Source organism: Archocentrus centrarchus, chromosome 8 (genome assembly GCF_007364275.1).
Source record: "Archocentrus centrarchus isolate MPI-CPG fArcCen1 chromosome 8, fArcCen1, whole genome shotgun sequence".
NCBI lineage: Eukaryota > Metazoa > Chordata > Actinopteri > Cichliformes > Cichlidae > Archocentrus > Archocentrus centrarchus.
Window position 1 is genome coordinate 20,678,656 of NC_044353.1, and position 17,635 is coordinate 20,696,290.

The window sequence follows — 17,635 nt, forward strand, 5'->3', positions numbered from 1 at the left end:
AAGCTTTCAGAAAAGAAGATGCAATCATCGAGTCACAGCCTGATTTTTATGATGGGTCCGTTATCATCCTCTCACATGCCAGAGATGCCTCTCTCCCTGCTGTCTCACTTTCATCTTTTCATTGCTTTCTTTCTACAGACTCCTATGTTTTATACTAAATGTTGACCACTTAAGAAAAAATGTTTTCCTATAAGCAGAAGTTTAGAGGATGTTTGAGAGTTTAAACTATCTAGAAAAGGTTTAAAATAAAAACAAAAGCATGAAGAGATTAGGTATTACAGGTCAAGATCTGCGATGCATTCAGGAGTTTCACATTTTAACATCCATCCATCCTCTTCTGTTTATCCCATCGTAGCTCTGTGACAGACTGGCAAACTAGCTGTAACCCACATCTCACCCTGTGGCTGCTGGGATAGGCTCCAACTTGTCTTGTCTGGCATGTCTCTCTTGCTTGTCTTCTGCCCTAGAAGCACACTAAACTAAAAGCAGCATGTCTGTAGGTATAAGCAAGGTGTAGACTTTTAAACTTCAAATATCATTCATTTGTTGTCCTAAACAATATCCCATTGTCTCAAGGTTACACAAAGGGCAGACTGCTTTGTAAGAATTTCAAGGCAACCACTTAACCACCAAGACTCTTGGGGTCACATTTACTAAGCTACTATGCACCAACAATGCACAAACTTGTGGACATCGATACAGCCAGATCATTTTAATAATGACCACCACAAACTACCAAGAGTGCTGCAAAATAACGGGTCACAAATGAGCAGAACTCATGAGGGAGAGCATAATCAACAAACAAAAATAATACAATGTAAATCACACAAACAGCATGACAACTGAGATCAACCAGAGGCAGGCGAAGGAGAAACTGAGGGGGAGAGCGTGGAATCACTCAGGTGGAGAGCTGGTAAACTGGCTGCTGCAAACCTTAGTAAATGATGTTTATATGAGTAACAAAAATAATCTCCTGAAAACGCATATGCAATAAGGCTAGCCACAAAAATAATTGCATCCAAGTCTTTCATTACTGTGCTTAAAGTCCTGCCAGTAGTTTAATGCCAAAATAATAGTGAGTCTGATCCATTGCTATTCTAAAGCCATTTGTCATTCAACTTGCATCTTCCCATTTATGTAGACTAGTGACTGGACTCACTAATTACTTTTCTGTTTATAATCATCTTCATGGATTCCAGTGTACTGCAAGCACAGCATTTCCCTAGGCCCAGTCATCTGGGATTTTAGGCATGTGCCCAAATAGGCAAGTTAGCTAATATATCTTTAACAGCCTGCTACAACTGTTAGCCTTTTTTTCTTCTTCCCCTTTACAAATATAAAAACAGCCTGAAAAAGTCAGTCAAAATCTCAATGATAAATTTGAAATGATTCTCACAATGACACATCTAAAATCATGAAGGACTTACCCAAACTTTTAGACTTTTTAGGGACCTGCAGTCAACCTAGAGTCAAGGCACTCAAAGCAGCAAACTCAACCAGCATCTGCCAGACTGATTTTGTTTATTTGAGCTACAATGTCATGCCAATGTCAGGAACCTGAACATGTATTTTTGCACTTGAAAGATAATAGCAAGAACAAAACAGAAATAACTACTGGAGTGAAATTATAATCAAAAATATGCTGTTACTTCTATTGAGGACCAATTGAGCTACAGTGATGATGTGATGACTAACATCTACTTGTTGCATGAGTCACCATCTCAAAACCATCTAAAGATGATGACTTCATTTTCCTTTGCATAAAGCAATTCTTAGTCATTACACAGCCCCTTAAAAATGCAGTGCAAAATAATGTCCTCAATAAGGTCAACAATCAGCAGTTATGATGTTTGTACACTCGAGGCAGAAGTCAAAGGCAACCTAACTCCACACACACACACACACACACACACACACACACACACACACACACACACACACACACACACACACACACACACACACACACACACACACACACACACACAATGATTCATATCATACTTCTCCTTATTTAGTCGTTTTCAGAGTGCCTTTGCTGAGAATGGTCCGGCTCACTGGTGTAAAGGATGGTGGTTCATGGATGTGTCTCTGGAGCCATGTGAATGCTGTGTGTTTTGAAAGCTGTACTTATTTTTAGAAAAGTTCTCAAATAATCACATACATTCGTTTCAATAATGATATTAATGGATCTTATGAATTATAGAAATCACACAACAGTACTCATTGATTGGCCCCTGTCAGCCCCTAGCCCAGCTGTCACAGGGCGAGAGGCAGGGTACACCCTGTACAGGTCACCAGCCTGTCGCAGAGCTAACACAGAGAGACAGACAAGCATTCACACCTATGGGCAATTTAGAGTCACCAATTAACCTAACCCCAGTAACTGCATGTCTTTGGACTGTGGGAGGAAACCAATGCAAACACGGGGAGAACACGCAAACTCCACACACAAAGGTCCGCGCCAAGGTGGATTCGAACCCAGCAGTGAGGCAGCAGTGCTAACCACTGCACCACCATGCTGCCACTCACATTTGATAATATAGGCAATTCATTGTTGCAGTGAACTTTCCTTTGATTAACCAATCTATTAATATCAGTTGCACAACTTAAACATGTTAAACATCTTAAGCATGTTTTTCATTTGCAGGTTATTTAATTTTTTATAAAAATGAAAGCCTTTTGAGCTGCATTAGAACACCCCACCTGCAGTTTATGTGCAAACAGTGATGTAAGACAGTCCGTCTACATGGCAAAAAGCTGCTTGCGTTTATCTCTCCTGGCTCATTAACACTTGCCACATCTGTTGAGCATTGTTATCAGTGTGCTGTTGTACACTGCGCGTGTGTGTGTGTGTGTGTGTATGTGTGTGTCTATGTCTATGTCTATAACAGCTACCAAAAGCACAGCATAAAGTGTGACTGAAAGGAAATGAAAGAAAAACCACACCAGCATCTCTTGTTATGATTTAACAAAAGCCATCTGTACAGCCATCCCCATTAACAGATTACAAGCCTGCTTTGCACAATAATCTGCCTGGAAAGAAAATGTTGCCTGATAATCAAACTAAAAATGTTAATTTAAGATTGCTGAAGTGATTGTTAAACACATTTCAGCCCATTTTACCTACCAAGCTGTTATCAAAACAACTGACCAGTGCAACTACAAACCACAGGAAAGACAAACACATTTGGGTGTGATGACTGGCTCAGCATTATTGGAGGAATGGAGGTCAGGCAGTAAATCAGCTTTTACAGTTCTAGTTTCAGTTAGTATTGCAAAGGTCATCAACCATCCCAGTGACTTAATGGATTTAAGCTAAAAGGGAACTGGTTAAAAATGGTCTAAAGCATTAGCAACTCTGTAGTAAAGCCACACCAATCGTGTATTTTAGAGCCAGATCTATCACATGAGCTGCAATCACCATTCAAAACAGTGAGGGGCACATACATGGGCACGCACCACAGCTCAGGTCATTTGCGGTAAATGTTCTTCCTCACATGCCTCAGGACGTTCTACAACTCCACACTGACAGTCTGACTTTGGGGGACAAATTCATGGTGCACAGCCCTATCAGTGTTGAAAAAAATAATTAACATGCTCGTGGTCGCACTTCTGCTCTGATGCACTGCCTTCAGGCTTGGATACTGTGGGTTCTTCTACTGTAAATTGCTGTTTGGCCCCTGAGGTGTAGCTAAATGTTTGTTCTTAGCTCAACTTTCAGGAGCACAGTGAAGTCATGTGTGATTTTTGCTTTTTGTGGGCACAGCTTTTGATCACAACCTGTATCCTGAGATGGAAATTCAAAAATAAGGTGTAGATAATACTGTTTTGTTAGCAGAAATACACTGCTTAAAAAAGTGTATTAGATTTATTTTATTTAGATTTGTTAAACCACCACCCAGTGTAAGGTGTATGCCACACTGCTCTCACTGTGTGGGCAAATGATACAATAAATTATTATTATTAATATTAATATTAATATTAATATTAATATTAATATTAATATTAATATTAATAATAATATTACTCAGTGTCAGATTGGGAAGAATTTGGGGATTTAATCACTGAAGGGAAATCATGTCGTTAAAAGATTAAAAAAATCCAGAGAAATATTTTCACACAGGGGAAAAGGCAGAAAACACAGTCATGGGGTAATGACACCCAGAGGCGTACAGCACTGTTGCATTATTGCCTGTGTGACACACACACACACACACACACACACACACACACACACACACACACACACACACACACACACACACACACACACACACACACACACACAAGAAAAAATAATAGTAAAGCATATTTTTTTTTTATTAAGACACCAAATTACAGTCATTTTCTTGCATTCCTGAAAGAGAAAAAATGTTTTAGTGGTTGAATGTTATGATTAATTTCTCACTTCTCAGAGTTCCAGTGTGCTGGCTCAAACTTGGGTCTGAAAATGAAAGTTCAGTTTGTTATTTACTTAACAAATAACAATATAATCTTTAGATATTTTGTTTTAAACAAGTTTTTGACAGATTTCTTGTTTTTATGACAGGTGGTCTAATGATTTTTGTTAAGCACTGTGTGTCTCAAATACTACAGCATAAATTGCAGGTTTAAAACTAAAAGAAACAAAGAACAAATTAGCACACATGAGAACGGTTGTTCTTGTCTATACTTCACAGGATGGAAGGAAAATAGGCAGATGTGCTGACCTGAGTGACTTTTGCAGGGGCCACATCATTATTGCCAGGTGACCAGATCAGAACAAAATGGGATGCTTCTCAGCCTGAAGCAAATCAGTCCTCTCAATAACAGTGAATACCTACCAAAAGTGGTCTAAGCAGGAAAAAACCAAAAAACAACAAAAAAACTGGCTTTGACAGGGTATGTGTTGAAAGAAGTCTGATCCATGGCAGCAATTTTAAATGATTATCAGATTTTTAAACAGTCAAAAGATTTTGTTTTATTCGTGTATTTCATTCATTCAAGGTTCTATTTTATAATAGAGATATTTCTGGCATTTCACAGACCAAATGACTAAAGCACAACACAGAGGACTATTCTAATCCCCGTTAAATCATTACATATCATCCTCATTATGTAACATGTTCATGCCCACTGGTATGTTTTGTTCCTGTGCCAACATGACAACATAATTTACAGCTGATTCAAATCCTCTGTAACACCATTAACCCTCTCTCCCAGCTCTCTGTGCCTTCGCTCCCACTGTCATCTCTCTTTTCTCTCTGCAGTGGCAGGTGGAACACACCCATCTTCACTACCATGAAGATCACTTTAACAGCCAATCTTCAGCACTGCCTTCATAATAAGACTAGACATTGAATTATTCAACATCTGCCCTGTTCACAGATGGAAAAGGATAAATTATAAATCAAATGTTGCTGATGACTAATGCAATAAAATTAACTGCGCAGTTCACATGAGATAAATGAAGGTCAATGGATACACACTGTAAGGTTTTCAGCTCCAAGTTAATTAGAATAAAAGTGAGCACGCTTTTTACTTTCTAATAGCAGTTGCAAGTTGCGTGTATCACAGATCCCACACCAATATATTGCACATACTGCGTACTACCACAAATAACATCTGAAGAAAGTGAAATATGAATCAATGGGGCTCCCTGGTAAGTGTGAATCTTGCTTGCTGCACTTAAAAATGGAAACTTGATATTTACATAGTTCGGCTTCATAAGTAAGGTACGAACCCCCACCCCCCACCACACACACACACACACACACACACACACACACACACACACACACACACACACACACACACACACACACACACACACACGGGTCTGAGGTTCATTAGAATACATGTGAAAATGCCGAGTGACTTCAACTAGGTAAGCAGAAATGATAACTGAGGAGGATATTAGAGATAAGAATAATGAGTAGTATACTAGTAAGAGGCAGGTGGCTCCATAGTAGGTGGTTTACATATTCATCTAACAAGTGAAAGATCCCCGGGCATCCGGCATAAAAATCTGCCAAATCAAACATGGGGAGCTACCTTTGGCAACCCCTTATCAATATGGAAAAGGCTGAAAGTAGCTTTATAAAGGTAGAAGAAGGACCTTTTAGGATTTTTTGTTATTTTGCATTACTGTAAATGCATTATGTATATATTAGCTTGTTTCCATACAAACAATCCCCATCTGTAACTTAAAATTTCAATCTATTAACTCCAAATTTCAAGTTAGCACTGCTTCAGCCTCCTGCTTCCATCTAACAAGGAAATGACGTAACGTCACGGAGCTTCCTGATTGGCAGAACTAACTCAAAATTATTAACATGAAATTTTGAGATACATAACTCAAAATTTTGACTTATTTTCTTGAAATTTTGACTTAACGCAAAATTTGTGTTATGAATGCCGATTTTTTTTTTTTTTTTGTGGCGGAAACAAACTTCCATTAATTATGTAACATGTTGTGTTATTTAAAAAAAGAAAATCATGACCTATTTAATACAATTTAATTCTTATTTTCCAGTTCAGATAGGGGTTGCTTTTCTATGACTCACCAACAACAGATTTCTCTCTCTCTCTCTCTCTCTCTCTCTCTCTCACACACACACTCACACACACACACACACACACACACACTCACACACTTGGAAGGCTGTACAGTAATACATTAAGACAAATCACTAGACAAGAACATTACCAGGACAAGGCTAAATGTTTGTGCCACCTATTATTCAGTGATAAACATGGACCCATCCATTGTAGCTGAAGCTCACAAATGCATCTTCCTCAGTGTTGCACTGCACTGATAAAATGTCTTACGTACAATAGACTACAAACAGGAAGAGATGAATTAGTATTCCAGATGTGATTCATGTCTTGTAAATGTGTCAGAGACATTTTATAGACCACTCCTAGACAGAGTGCTACTAAAACACTGGAGAACTGAGGCTGTGTTGTGATATTTCGTCTGTTCTGGGCTGCAGTGTGTGGTCAGTTGTAACTGACATAATCCTGAGAATTAAAGATTTTATTAGGGCTGTGCCATATCATAAAGTCCATGATATTACTGACATACCTGATAGAAAAGGCATCATGTTGTGATATCAATAATATAGCAATGCATTTACATTCCCTGGTGTGCACAAAGACACAAGCCCAAATATGCCTGAGAGCGAGAGCCATGTGTCAGCTTTCAATGGTAATTTAATACCTAAAAAGGAAATTATTTCAACAATCTCCAACAAAGCATAATGCTTTGCAAAAAACAAACAAACCAAACCAAACAAAAAACCCCAAAAACCCCACCAGTGAGTACATCCAGGCTATGAAGGCACAAGAGGAGGAGATGCTAGCAGCAGGTGATGTGCGACCCAAGAGTCAACAACTGACACAACTGAGCATTGCTGGAGCACTTGCTAGCTGCACTCCATTTGACAGGAAGAAAATAAAAAAAAAAGTGGATGGAAATTACTGATGCAGTTTGGATAGAAAAGCAGGGCTTTAAGAAACTGGTTAAAACCTCTGACCCAAGATACAATATCTCAGGTAAAAAATATTTTTCAATTTCAGTTTTTATTGTGTGACAATATTGTTCAGGCTCTTAAAGTGTTAGACAGCTACACAACATCACCAGAAGTATTTGCTCGTCTGCCTTCACATGCATATGAACTTGAGTGACATCCCATTCTTAATCCATAGGATTTAATATGATGTCAGCCCACCCTTTGCAGCTATAACATTATTGCATTATAATCCTGCTGCCGGTACTTTGGTAGAGTCACACTTCAAATTAGGAAATCTGTCATCATTGACAGCAGCTCATTGGAAAAGTAGTGTGGAAAATGCCCTTCATTTCGTTTACACTAATAAATGATGCTGCCTGTAAGGTACAATCCCGAATAAACATTACTCAGTATTTTTTTTTCTAAATCATCATAACTATAATTATTGCAAGTTTCCTTGAAATGTTGTGATATCATCACCCTTACTCAACATTTATACATATTTAGAGTTAGAATTGTCTGTAACTAGCTCACTGGGCAACTTTTAATATACTGGTTGACACCACATGCCAGTATGAGATGAGTCCCTGCACATTCTAGCCAAACATCAGGCAGGAGCAGGGAAAGAACTGTCATTTAGGTCAAGGGTGGTAATGTATATCAATCGGTAAGGATGTTCCATACACACACACACACACGCACACACACACACTACTGTATGTGTGTGAATGTATGTGCACTGAACACCACGAAAGGAATACAAAAGAATAGCGGTTGTTGCTCTTGAACATCAATTTTAAGCCCACTGAGTTGAAAACGTTATTCAAGGCTTATGTCAACATATAGCTTTGAATGTTGAAATAATAATTAATTCTTCAACTGTGCTCTGACTTCTTCCATGTTACATGAGTGTTGGAAAGTGTAGAGGGTTGTGGGAATGGGACTGTTCGGAGAATGTGAGGGAGGAGAGACTGGAACACCATGGGTTATGTAATACAACATGAAACTATATCCATATAAATGTCAATGTCCTTTATCTCATTTGAAAATATATCAAGACATGTTGAAAAATGAAAATACTGCCCAGCCTTAGTGCAGAGAGGCAAAATCTGTGGTTACATAAGAGATCTGTCACTTTGAGTGCAGCAGACATAACTGACAGCTGAGAGTAGCTCCCTTGTCTCTTAGTAGAGGTGAGAAGTGATGCTCTTCTACCAACCACTCTGTCAAATGAGGGACTGAAGTATTAATTCTCTCTGTTGTCCTAAGATGAAGTATACTGTGAAGAGAAAAGAGCAGGAAAGGCTGTTTTTCAAGAAGAGATATAAAAGGAAGGTTTGTTGGATTAATGGCTTCTTCTTGAGCATTTTCTGTTTCTTCTTCTTCTCTCTGGCATCATTTCCCTCTCTGTTTTTCTTTTTCTTCATTAATTAGATAACTTTTTTTTTTTTTAATCTAAGCTATAAATACATTTTCTTAACCTTTGTTTTGTTTCTCTAGCTTTTTCCTCTTTCCACTTATCCCCCAGCTGGTTGCAGCAGATGGATACCCCTCCCTGAGCCCGGTTCTGGCAGAGGCCTCTTCCTGTTAAAAGGGAGTTCTTCCTTCCCACTTTTGCCAAGTGCTCAGTCATAGAGGATCATCTGATTGCTGGGCTTCTCTCTCTAATATTGTAGGGATTTTACCTTGCAATATAAAGCTCCTTGAGGCAACTGTTGTTGTAAATTGGCACTATATAAATAAAACGAAATTGAATTGAGATAAATTCCCTGTTGCTATTTGGAACTGTGGGATTGAGTTAAAAGTGAAAAAAAATGCATGCCTTCAGGCTCCAGCATTTAAAAAGATAAACAAAACATTATTTTTAGCAAGAATATGCATGAAATACCTAACAGGATGCCAGGGATGGAAGTGACAGAAAAATGAAGCAAACTTAATGTATGATGGATGTGAACAATTACAGCTGATATTGGTCCCTCAGTGCATGAAAATCTGATTGGGATAGACAGAGATGAACAGGCTGGTATGCCAAATATTTTGCAAGTTTAGTGATAGATTGATGGACTTGATAGCAGTACAGGTAGTTTATGCTCACTTCTGTTGTTGTTGTGCATGGCACGTGCTGTCCAGAGCACTTTGTTGTTGTGCACCTCCTAATATTGGCAATTAGGTGCACAAGGCCGGCCCGGCCACGCTCTAGTCCCAAATATGTGAAGAGGTGGAGCTCCGCATGCTTTTCAATGACTTTTTGTATTCACATTCCGGTAGTTAAGCTGTGATTTTTTTCCCTTAGTTGCATCACTTCTTGTTCAATAGCACAAGCGCACCTTAGCACAAGTAGAAATGTTATGGGGCTGTGTTGAAAGCTCCACTAAACATGAATGCACTTTTATACATCATACACACAAAGGGGAGTTCATCACCTGGGAGAGCTCCAGCCTTGCAGTTTTTTTTTTTTTTAACAACCGCCCCCCCAAAAAAAAACAGTTACTTTTGCCTGTTGCCTTATTCACAAGGGGTTGCCACAGTGGGTAGCTTGGCATGTTTGATTTGACAGATTTTAATGCTGGATGCAGAACCCACACAACCCAAAAAAGGGATGCACGTCTCTTCCCGTGATCAATCATATTGGAGGTAAAGAGGTTTTCTTTTGTTTTTTTAGCCCGAGTGACAACTCATTTACACTCCCCTACTGCTTAGCAACTGTAGTAGTTGGTGACCCCAACAACTGCATCTCACTTTGCAAATGTACAGTATTTTCTGGCTCTCTTGAATGTCATTTAGCTTAAACAACAACCTGAACATGATCACTTGTCCTGCTTTTATGCAAATTTGTCTTTTGTTATAGTAAAAATGAAAATCTCATTACTCTGAAAACTTCACATTCACATTTCCAATAAGCCTTTACATATGCGAGACAGTCATGTGGAAGTGGGGACTCATTTGAAAGATAGAATTACACCAGTGATTAAAATCTGTGGCATAAACATCTTTGTGTGATTCATTAGGCAGCTATATTGTTGAGCTCACTCCATATTAACTTGGTATGGTAGACATCATATCATCGCCATAAATGCAGCATAGAGAATTATGTTATTCTGCAAGAATATTTAGAGTGAAACACAAGGGTGGTGATGCAGCATATTGTGTATTCAGAGTCACTGTATCTTAAGCCAAACAGTGTACGAGTGCAACTCTAATCCTGAGAACATGTTGGGGTTTAAATGAGATGAGAATGCAATAAACAAGAAGGGAAAGAAAACATTGCATCTTGCTGGAGCTTTGAAGTGAGAACTGGATCAAATCCCCATACGAAGCAAATTGCCTTTCTTTCCCACCAACTAAAGGGGATCAAAACTGTCTGTTCTAAAAATAGGGATCACTCCCCGTCTTTCTTCCTTTTCTGTGTATTCTCCATGGGAAGACAAACACCACAGACCTTCAAGTTTTTTCCGCTACTTAACAAAGCCCTGATCTTTTAATGTCTCAAAAATAAACAAACAATTATAAAAGAAAAAAAAGAGAACCCTCACTGTTGTCACTGTTTAAACCAATACATGAAGTTAAAATAAGGGGAACTTCACATGCATGTCCCAGGAGCTCTATTTCAGGACCTGAACCATTTAACAAGAACCCATGCAGAAGACAAAGGAAGCTTTGAGGAAAGATAATTATTCATGTCATACAGCTCCATGACACACTGTGATTAAATAATAAGTCAATAGGGCAAAAGAGCCAAGTAAGCACTAAACTTTATGTGTCCGTTTTTTTTTTCTTCCATTAGCAGACAGAGATGGCTGATGAAGGCCTTTGCTTAGATAGGCCTAAATGTGTATCAGCACTACAGACAGTGTTATAAGAGACATTGCATAAGTAAATAATTCAACCGCTCACCCACCCACAAACCCATCCAACCCACACAGAACTATACAATGGTTTGATATTTAGTCCACCACACAGAGACACACACACACTTTACTAGACTGCTATATGTAATGTTTATGTAATGTTATCATAACCCTGCTCCCAAAAAGGTTGGGAAGTTGAGCAACCAGTCAACAAAAACAGAGTGAAATTATATGCAAATCATGTACAACCCCCCCCCCCCCCTTTTTTTTTTTTAAATTGAAAAATGGTACAAAGACATGTTAAATGTATAAGTTTTATTATTTTGATGTTCCTGGTCTTGTTTGAAATATAATTTCAGCTACCTACTTTGTTGTTCATTTCATTTTCAGTGAGTCACAGCTCTGGGACCTGTACTACAAAGCAAGTTTAGCAAAGCCAGGATATACTTGTCCTTAGCTGGATTCACTTACCCTGACATCAGCAGCCAGCATATGCAGTCACATGAAAGGGGTTATCACTGCGATAAGTTAACCCAGGCTTTCCCCATTCCACCTGTGAGTGAATTCACATGAACGTGGTGGTGCTGGCTGCATCTGACCAATCACAAATGTGGACTGGCTGCAAACCGGCTGAATTTACAAAGAAAAATAAAACTACAATTGTAGAGAAATATGAAGTGGTTATACACATAATACAGACTGAAAGCAACACAGCTGCTGGAGACAAATCAGCAGTGTGTGAGTGCGTGTAATTGAAAAATTGCTTACAGGACTATAGTATTAAAACTGATGTATGAATGTGTGTGCACTTTAGTGCTTTGGTCAGTAAGTGAAAAGACCTATTTATTATATTAATGAAATGTAGGATGAGTGTTTCACAGTTGCTTGCAGCCAACAGGAAAAAAAAAGCAGGAATAAGAATCTACATTTCTTCCTCATGTTGTTCAGGGAAAAACTAAGACTTTAGATGCTGTAAAAAAACAAAACAAAACAAAACAAAAACACAACCAAACAAAAAACTTTAGACCCTTGTACCAAAGTCCGAGGGATCTTCCAGGATCAGTGAAGTTATTTTCTGAAGAACTGACTGGTCAGTAGGTGGTGATTTCATACCTGTTGATCTATTGTCTCAAACACAAACCTGCTCTAGAGCAGCATAAGTTACAATGATCCAATTCTTACTCTGGTAAGAATCGATCTGCTTTTTTAATACTGGAAACCCAGGGTTAAACATCAAATTACCTTGCTAAGCTCAAATTCTGCTTTACAGTACTGTACAAGCCTCTGCACTGCAGACATGCCTGTTTAGCAGTTAGTCAGTATCATGGGGTGGCTGAAGCCTATCCCAGCTGCCATAGGGCAAAAGGTAGGGTACACCCTGGACAGATCACCAGTCTAATAAGGACTAACACAGACACAGAACACCATTCACACTCATTCACACCTATGGCTAATTTAGAATCATTATCCTAATGTGCATGTGCAGATAGAACATGCAAAACCCACACTGAAGATTCCCAGATGGCCAAGGATTCAAGCGCAGAACCCCTTTTGCTGTGAGGGAACTGTGCTAACCACTGTACACTGTGTCACTTAAGATTAAGTACACACATTAAAACAAAACAAAACAAAACAAAACAAAACAAAACAAAAACAAACATCCCCCCCAAAAAACTAAAACAGATGCAAGAAATAAAAGGATTGATCAGACGTCATCTGAGCCAAATAAATACAACACGGGATACAAGAAATTGCAACACTTCAGCAGGCAAAAACGTAACTGTGCACATTTCACACCTCACAGTATGTTTACAAGCCTTGTGGGGTACATTCCATTTTTTCCACATGTGCAGCAGTCTTGTTACTTCTGACAAAAATCTGATCCAATTCAAGAGAGGTCTTTAAAGTCAACATTTGCAATTTTATAAAAAAAAGAAAAAAATGTAAGGGCATTTAACAAACGATATCTCTGATTCTACTGCACTGATTCTACTTTTCTTTTGAACTACGTGCATTGAAACAAACAATGTGTTTTACTCCTTAACAATTAAGCGCAGCTCATTTTGCCACAGAGTCTCATTGCCGTCTAAGTGGGCACCTGTTTCTGTCACATGCACAGACACATGAATGCGATCAAATGAAAAAGTGGACAAGTTTCTTTCTGGCTGCTCATGTGGGACCATGAAACTGGCACATGACAGGCACTGCGATTACCCAGGGAGACTAAAAAACGAAAGCATGTCGAACTAATTTAGGAAATCAATATCTTATCCTGTGAGATATCTGACACAGGAGATACTCATAGTTCTGCGACATGTAATGTGACTGAACAGCTGTGGGAAAAAAAATCCCATAAGAATATGGCCCCATTTAGAAACAAATACAACCTGAAAGTGTGTATGAAAAAGCATGCATGCAGGGAATTTTCCTGTTTGCTTTTCCTTTGGCTCCCTTGATTTAAACTCACCCTAAAATCGATGCCCACAGTGGAGATGAAGCTGCCGGCCAGGAAAGCTCCATCTTTGAATCGGACCAGCAGACAGGTTTTCCCCACACCGGAGTCTCCAACCAGCATCACCTGCACAGTAAGTTAAGAGACCAAAACTCAGGCAGAAGTGAGTGAGAGGCATGTGAGGGATACACTTTCATACTGGCCAATCATAAAAGAAAAAAAATTAAATGCCAGAAATAACTGAAATAATTAGCATGAACAGGAGGGAGCTGTTGCTCATTTGTTTAATTAACTATCAGCGTCTGATTGTTTGTCATCGGAGAATCTGAATCATTCGGCTAAATCAGTCCTGGTATTTTGGTGCTTGGCCAGTGAAGAAGGTGTATGTGGATGAATGAGAGACTCCTCACTGCGAACAGCTGATGTCCTTAGATCTTTTCCATAAGTCGAGTACAAATGCAGTATGCACTAACGTACTTTGTTGCAGAACAGAGAGCTGTGCATTTCTCTTTTTATTCTGAGCTGTGATTAGGTTAAAGGTTTTATGTGATTACTATTATCAGGTTAGCTGAGGTGCTTTGGGACCTGAGGTATGCAAATTAAAAGTGTCTCCTGGGGCCGGAGTGGAAGTGAAGAGAATATGAAGAAAAAAACAAAAAATAGGAAGGAGAACAGAGAATTGTACCACAACAGGGTCACTGAGCAAATGCACTAATTTGCAAGGCATCTGAGGATTTCATACTCCTTTTATCTCTGAAAATCTTCTATTTCTTTTATGACCTCTCCCTCAGAAGGCTCAGCATAATTCAAATGTTTGCAGGAGTGTGCAAGAGAATGTACTTGGATTCTCTCTTATATTTATCACCAGAAGGAACCACAGGAACATGGCACAATACCCTACAAATGGCATGACACTTTACATTATCAGATAGAGGCACAGTGTAATCTCTCAAAAGCCTCCTGCTAAATAGGTAACCTTGAAGCTACAGGTTGGACTATTATCCAGTGCTGCATTATCAAAAGAAGCATTTGTCAGAGCAGTAGGAGATCAGTGTGGCAGTATATCAGCTCTGATGCTACTGAAGAAAGGCTGGCCAGTATATATATCTCCATTAGTAGAAAGCTGAGCCCAGACTGAAACAGGAGAATCCAACCTTTTCTCTGCATTTTGAAAATGTGGAAGTAAAAGCCCTTGAGCCCACCAAAATCCAGCTAAGTGGTGTCGATGGAACAAACCAATTCTTCCACAAAAAAAAAAAAAAAAAAAAAAAAAGCGCAATACAAAGCTATTTCTGCTCTCACATCAAACAGATGCTTCAAAAACATGGAGTAGGTGGCACGGGCCCCTTGAAGCTGTGTTGGGAGTACACACTGGGAATCTGTGGGTGTAAATCTGTCTGTTGTGTTGAGGTAAAGTGGCAGTTCTGTACAACCAGTACGCTCATAGAAAGAATACACCAGCAACTGGTTACTATAAACTCAGCCTGCTTCTGAGAGGAACGTGCAGTCAACCGGTTGCACGGCAGGAGCAAATGATTTGGTGGTTGGCTGTTTTAGTGCGATGCGCACCTTCTCCGGGTTATCGATATTCTATTGACACAGCTGCTGTCACGGGCTCGCTGCTGTATAAATGATAACAGTGGTGGTAAAACGGAAGACAGTGAAAGCAGAACAGGAAAACGACCGTAGCAAGGATAAAGTAGACCACTATCGGGTTTATCATACCTAACCTCGTTCAAGAAATCACACACACACACAAAAACACCCATATATACATTTAATTTGCTCGATGTGTAGTTTTTGACCTTCGTGGGACCGTTGGCAAATTTATACCCCACCGCACCCTTTCATCTCTTCATGTAAAGTACTAAAACAGTCGACTTTTGCGTGAGTTGGTTTAACTGAACAACATCGCCAGGCAACCTTACCTTGAAAGCTATGTCATAAAACTCGCTGCTGTTGCTGATGGATGGTCTGCTGGGATGGACCACACCATTCATCTGAACGATGCCCGGGCTTCCTCTCGCAGCTTTCCCGGTCCCCTTCCCGGCGGGGCTGCCTGCAGACGGGCTGCTGGTTGCTGCTTTGCCTTTGACTGCCTTCTTGCGAGACATTTCTCAAGATTTTTTTTTTTTTTTTAATTTATCTCAGCAAAATCAAACAAACAAAAAGCAAATCTAACCGGAATCCGCGTAAAGTAGGGCCGAAAAGTTGCAGCAGTAAAGAAGTTAAATTAGGTGATTTTTCACCTGTGCGTTGAACGCATGTTCCTCAACACCTTTCTACTCAAAGTAGGAGTGAAATTGTCGCGAACTGCAAAATGCTCTCGCTTCCGTTGTTGATCAGCCGCTTCCTGCTCTTGATAGGTTGCTCTTTCCAGGACAGCAGCTTCAGCACTGCGTGTAGTAGCGGCAGCAACCACACATTGACTTTGCCCAAAGCCGAAGGTTCACCGTTGAAGTCGATTTAGGGGGGGGGGGGGGGGGGGGCAACTTTTAAGGTTTAACCATAATCACGTGACTTGTAAACGTATTACCTCCAACTATTTAAGACCGTTTACGCTGATCGAGGCTGCAGGGGCGCTCTCCGTGGTGCTGAAAAAGAGGCGGAAGAAGGAAAAAAACCCCCCAAAACAAAACAATAAGCTGCACAGCTATGTTTACGTATCCAACAAATTCTTCCACCTCAAAGCAAAGTTTTGCATTCAATGAAACCCTCATAATAAGCTGCATTATACCGTAGAGCACAAGTGGATTTAAACCAACCAGTTTTGCGTGTTATAATAATTTTAAAATAATAATGTTCCCCCGGGTAGCATGTAAGTGTTATTTTTTTCTATTTGGCATTCACATCTTCAACTGTGCAACCTGTATGCATGTATGTATGTAAGCATGTATGTATGTGTATATGAGGTGTGGTTGCAGGACAAGACAAATTATTTTTAAAAAATGAGCTTTATAGATTAACACAGTCAAAGCCTATTAATTTAATTTGGTAATTAAATCAGATGCCAAGACAACGAAGCGCTGAGCGATTAAAGTCCCCTGCAAGACCATCACGTGGAGAAAAATAGCTGGAACACCTTACCCACCTGTGGCATGTGCTTGTCTTGTGATTTCAACGATGAGCCACACGAGGGCAGTATAGCAGTATAAAACAAAGTTATAGATGAAACAGAAGAGCAAAGCTCAGACTTACAGTATTACTTACAGTTGCACTTTAAGCTTTAATTTCTAGAAAATCAGTGTGATTGATTTAAAATTTATGGATTTTAGGACCATTTAGAATAAAATAAAAAACGAGGAACTATAGCTGTGTTAGTGTTGTATGCAGACCCAGTAGGTCTTTAGGATTACTGGTTGCTCTGGCCTTCTTTAACAAGAAAAGTTAATGGTGGTCACTCGATCCCCTCTGTCTCAATCCACACCCTTTATAATTCGAATAATGTTTTTTTCCCTCTGCAACATGTCGGCTGTCTCTCTGTAGTGTGGGCCACATATTGTTTACATTTAAAGCAGCAAATCCTCATCATATTCTGATCCTTTGCGGTTAGTAATGAGCGTTCTGCGCTTCCCCCTTTAATCTTGTTGTGCGGTATGAAATTTGTGCATAATGCAGTTTTCTTTCTGTTCATTTGCCAGACTGTCCGGGCTCATTAGTCTAATAATGGAGATCATAGCACAGAAACTTTATTTGATACCCACATCAAGGAGTCAAAGTGAACTTGCATTATCCCCTTAGCTTTTCAGTGTGTGTCCTTAATAGTAATATCAGGTTAAATTTTCCAGAGAGGCAGTTACATTTTAGATATGCAAGTTAAAATTGAAAATCAATCCAGA

General features: G+C 39.4%; 1 protein-coding gene across 1 annotated transcript in view; it reads right to left on the bottom strand.

The window, feature by feature from the left end:
- The window catches only part of LOC115784523 (ras-related protein Rab-26), a 68,403-nt gene extending 52,202 nt beyond the window's left edge, over positions 1 to 16,201 (bottom strand). The window contains exons 1-2 of the mRNA XM_030735777.1: positions 15,725 to 16,201; positions 13,812 to 13,922 (exon numbers count right to left, since the gene is read on the bottom strand). Coding sequence (XP_030591637.1) covers positions 13,812 to 13,922; positions 15,725 to 15,910 — 297 coding nt within the window. The 5' untranslated portion in view covers positions 15,911 to 16,201. The remainder of the gene's footprint in view (positions 1 to 13,811; positions 13,923 to 15,724) is intronic.
- Between the last annotated feature and the right edge of the window lie 1,434 nt (positions 16,202 to 17,635).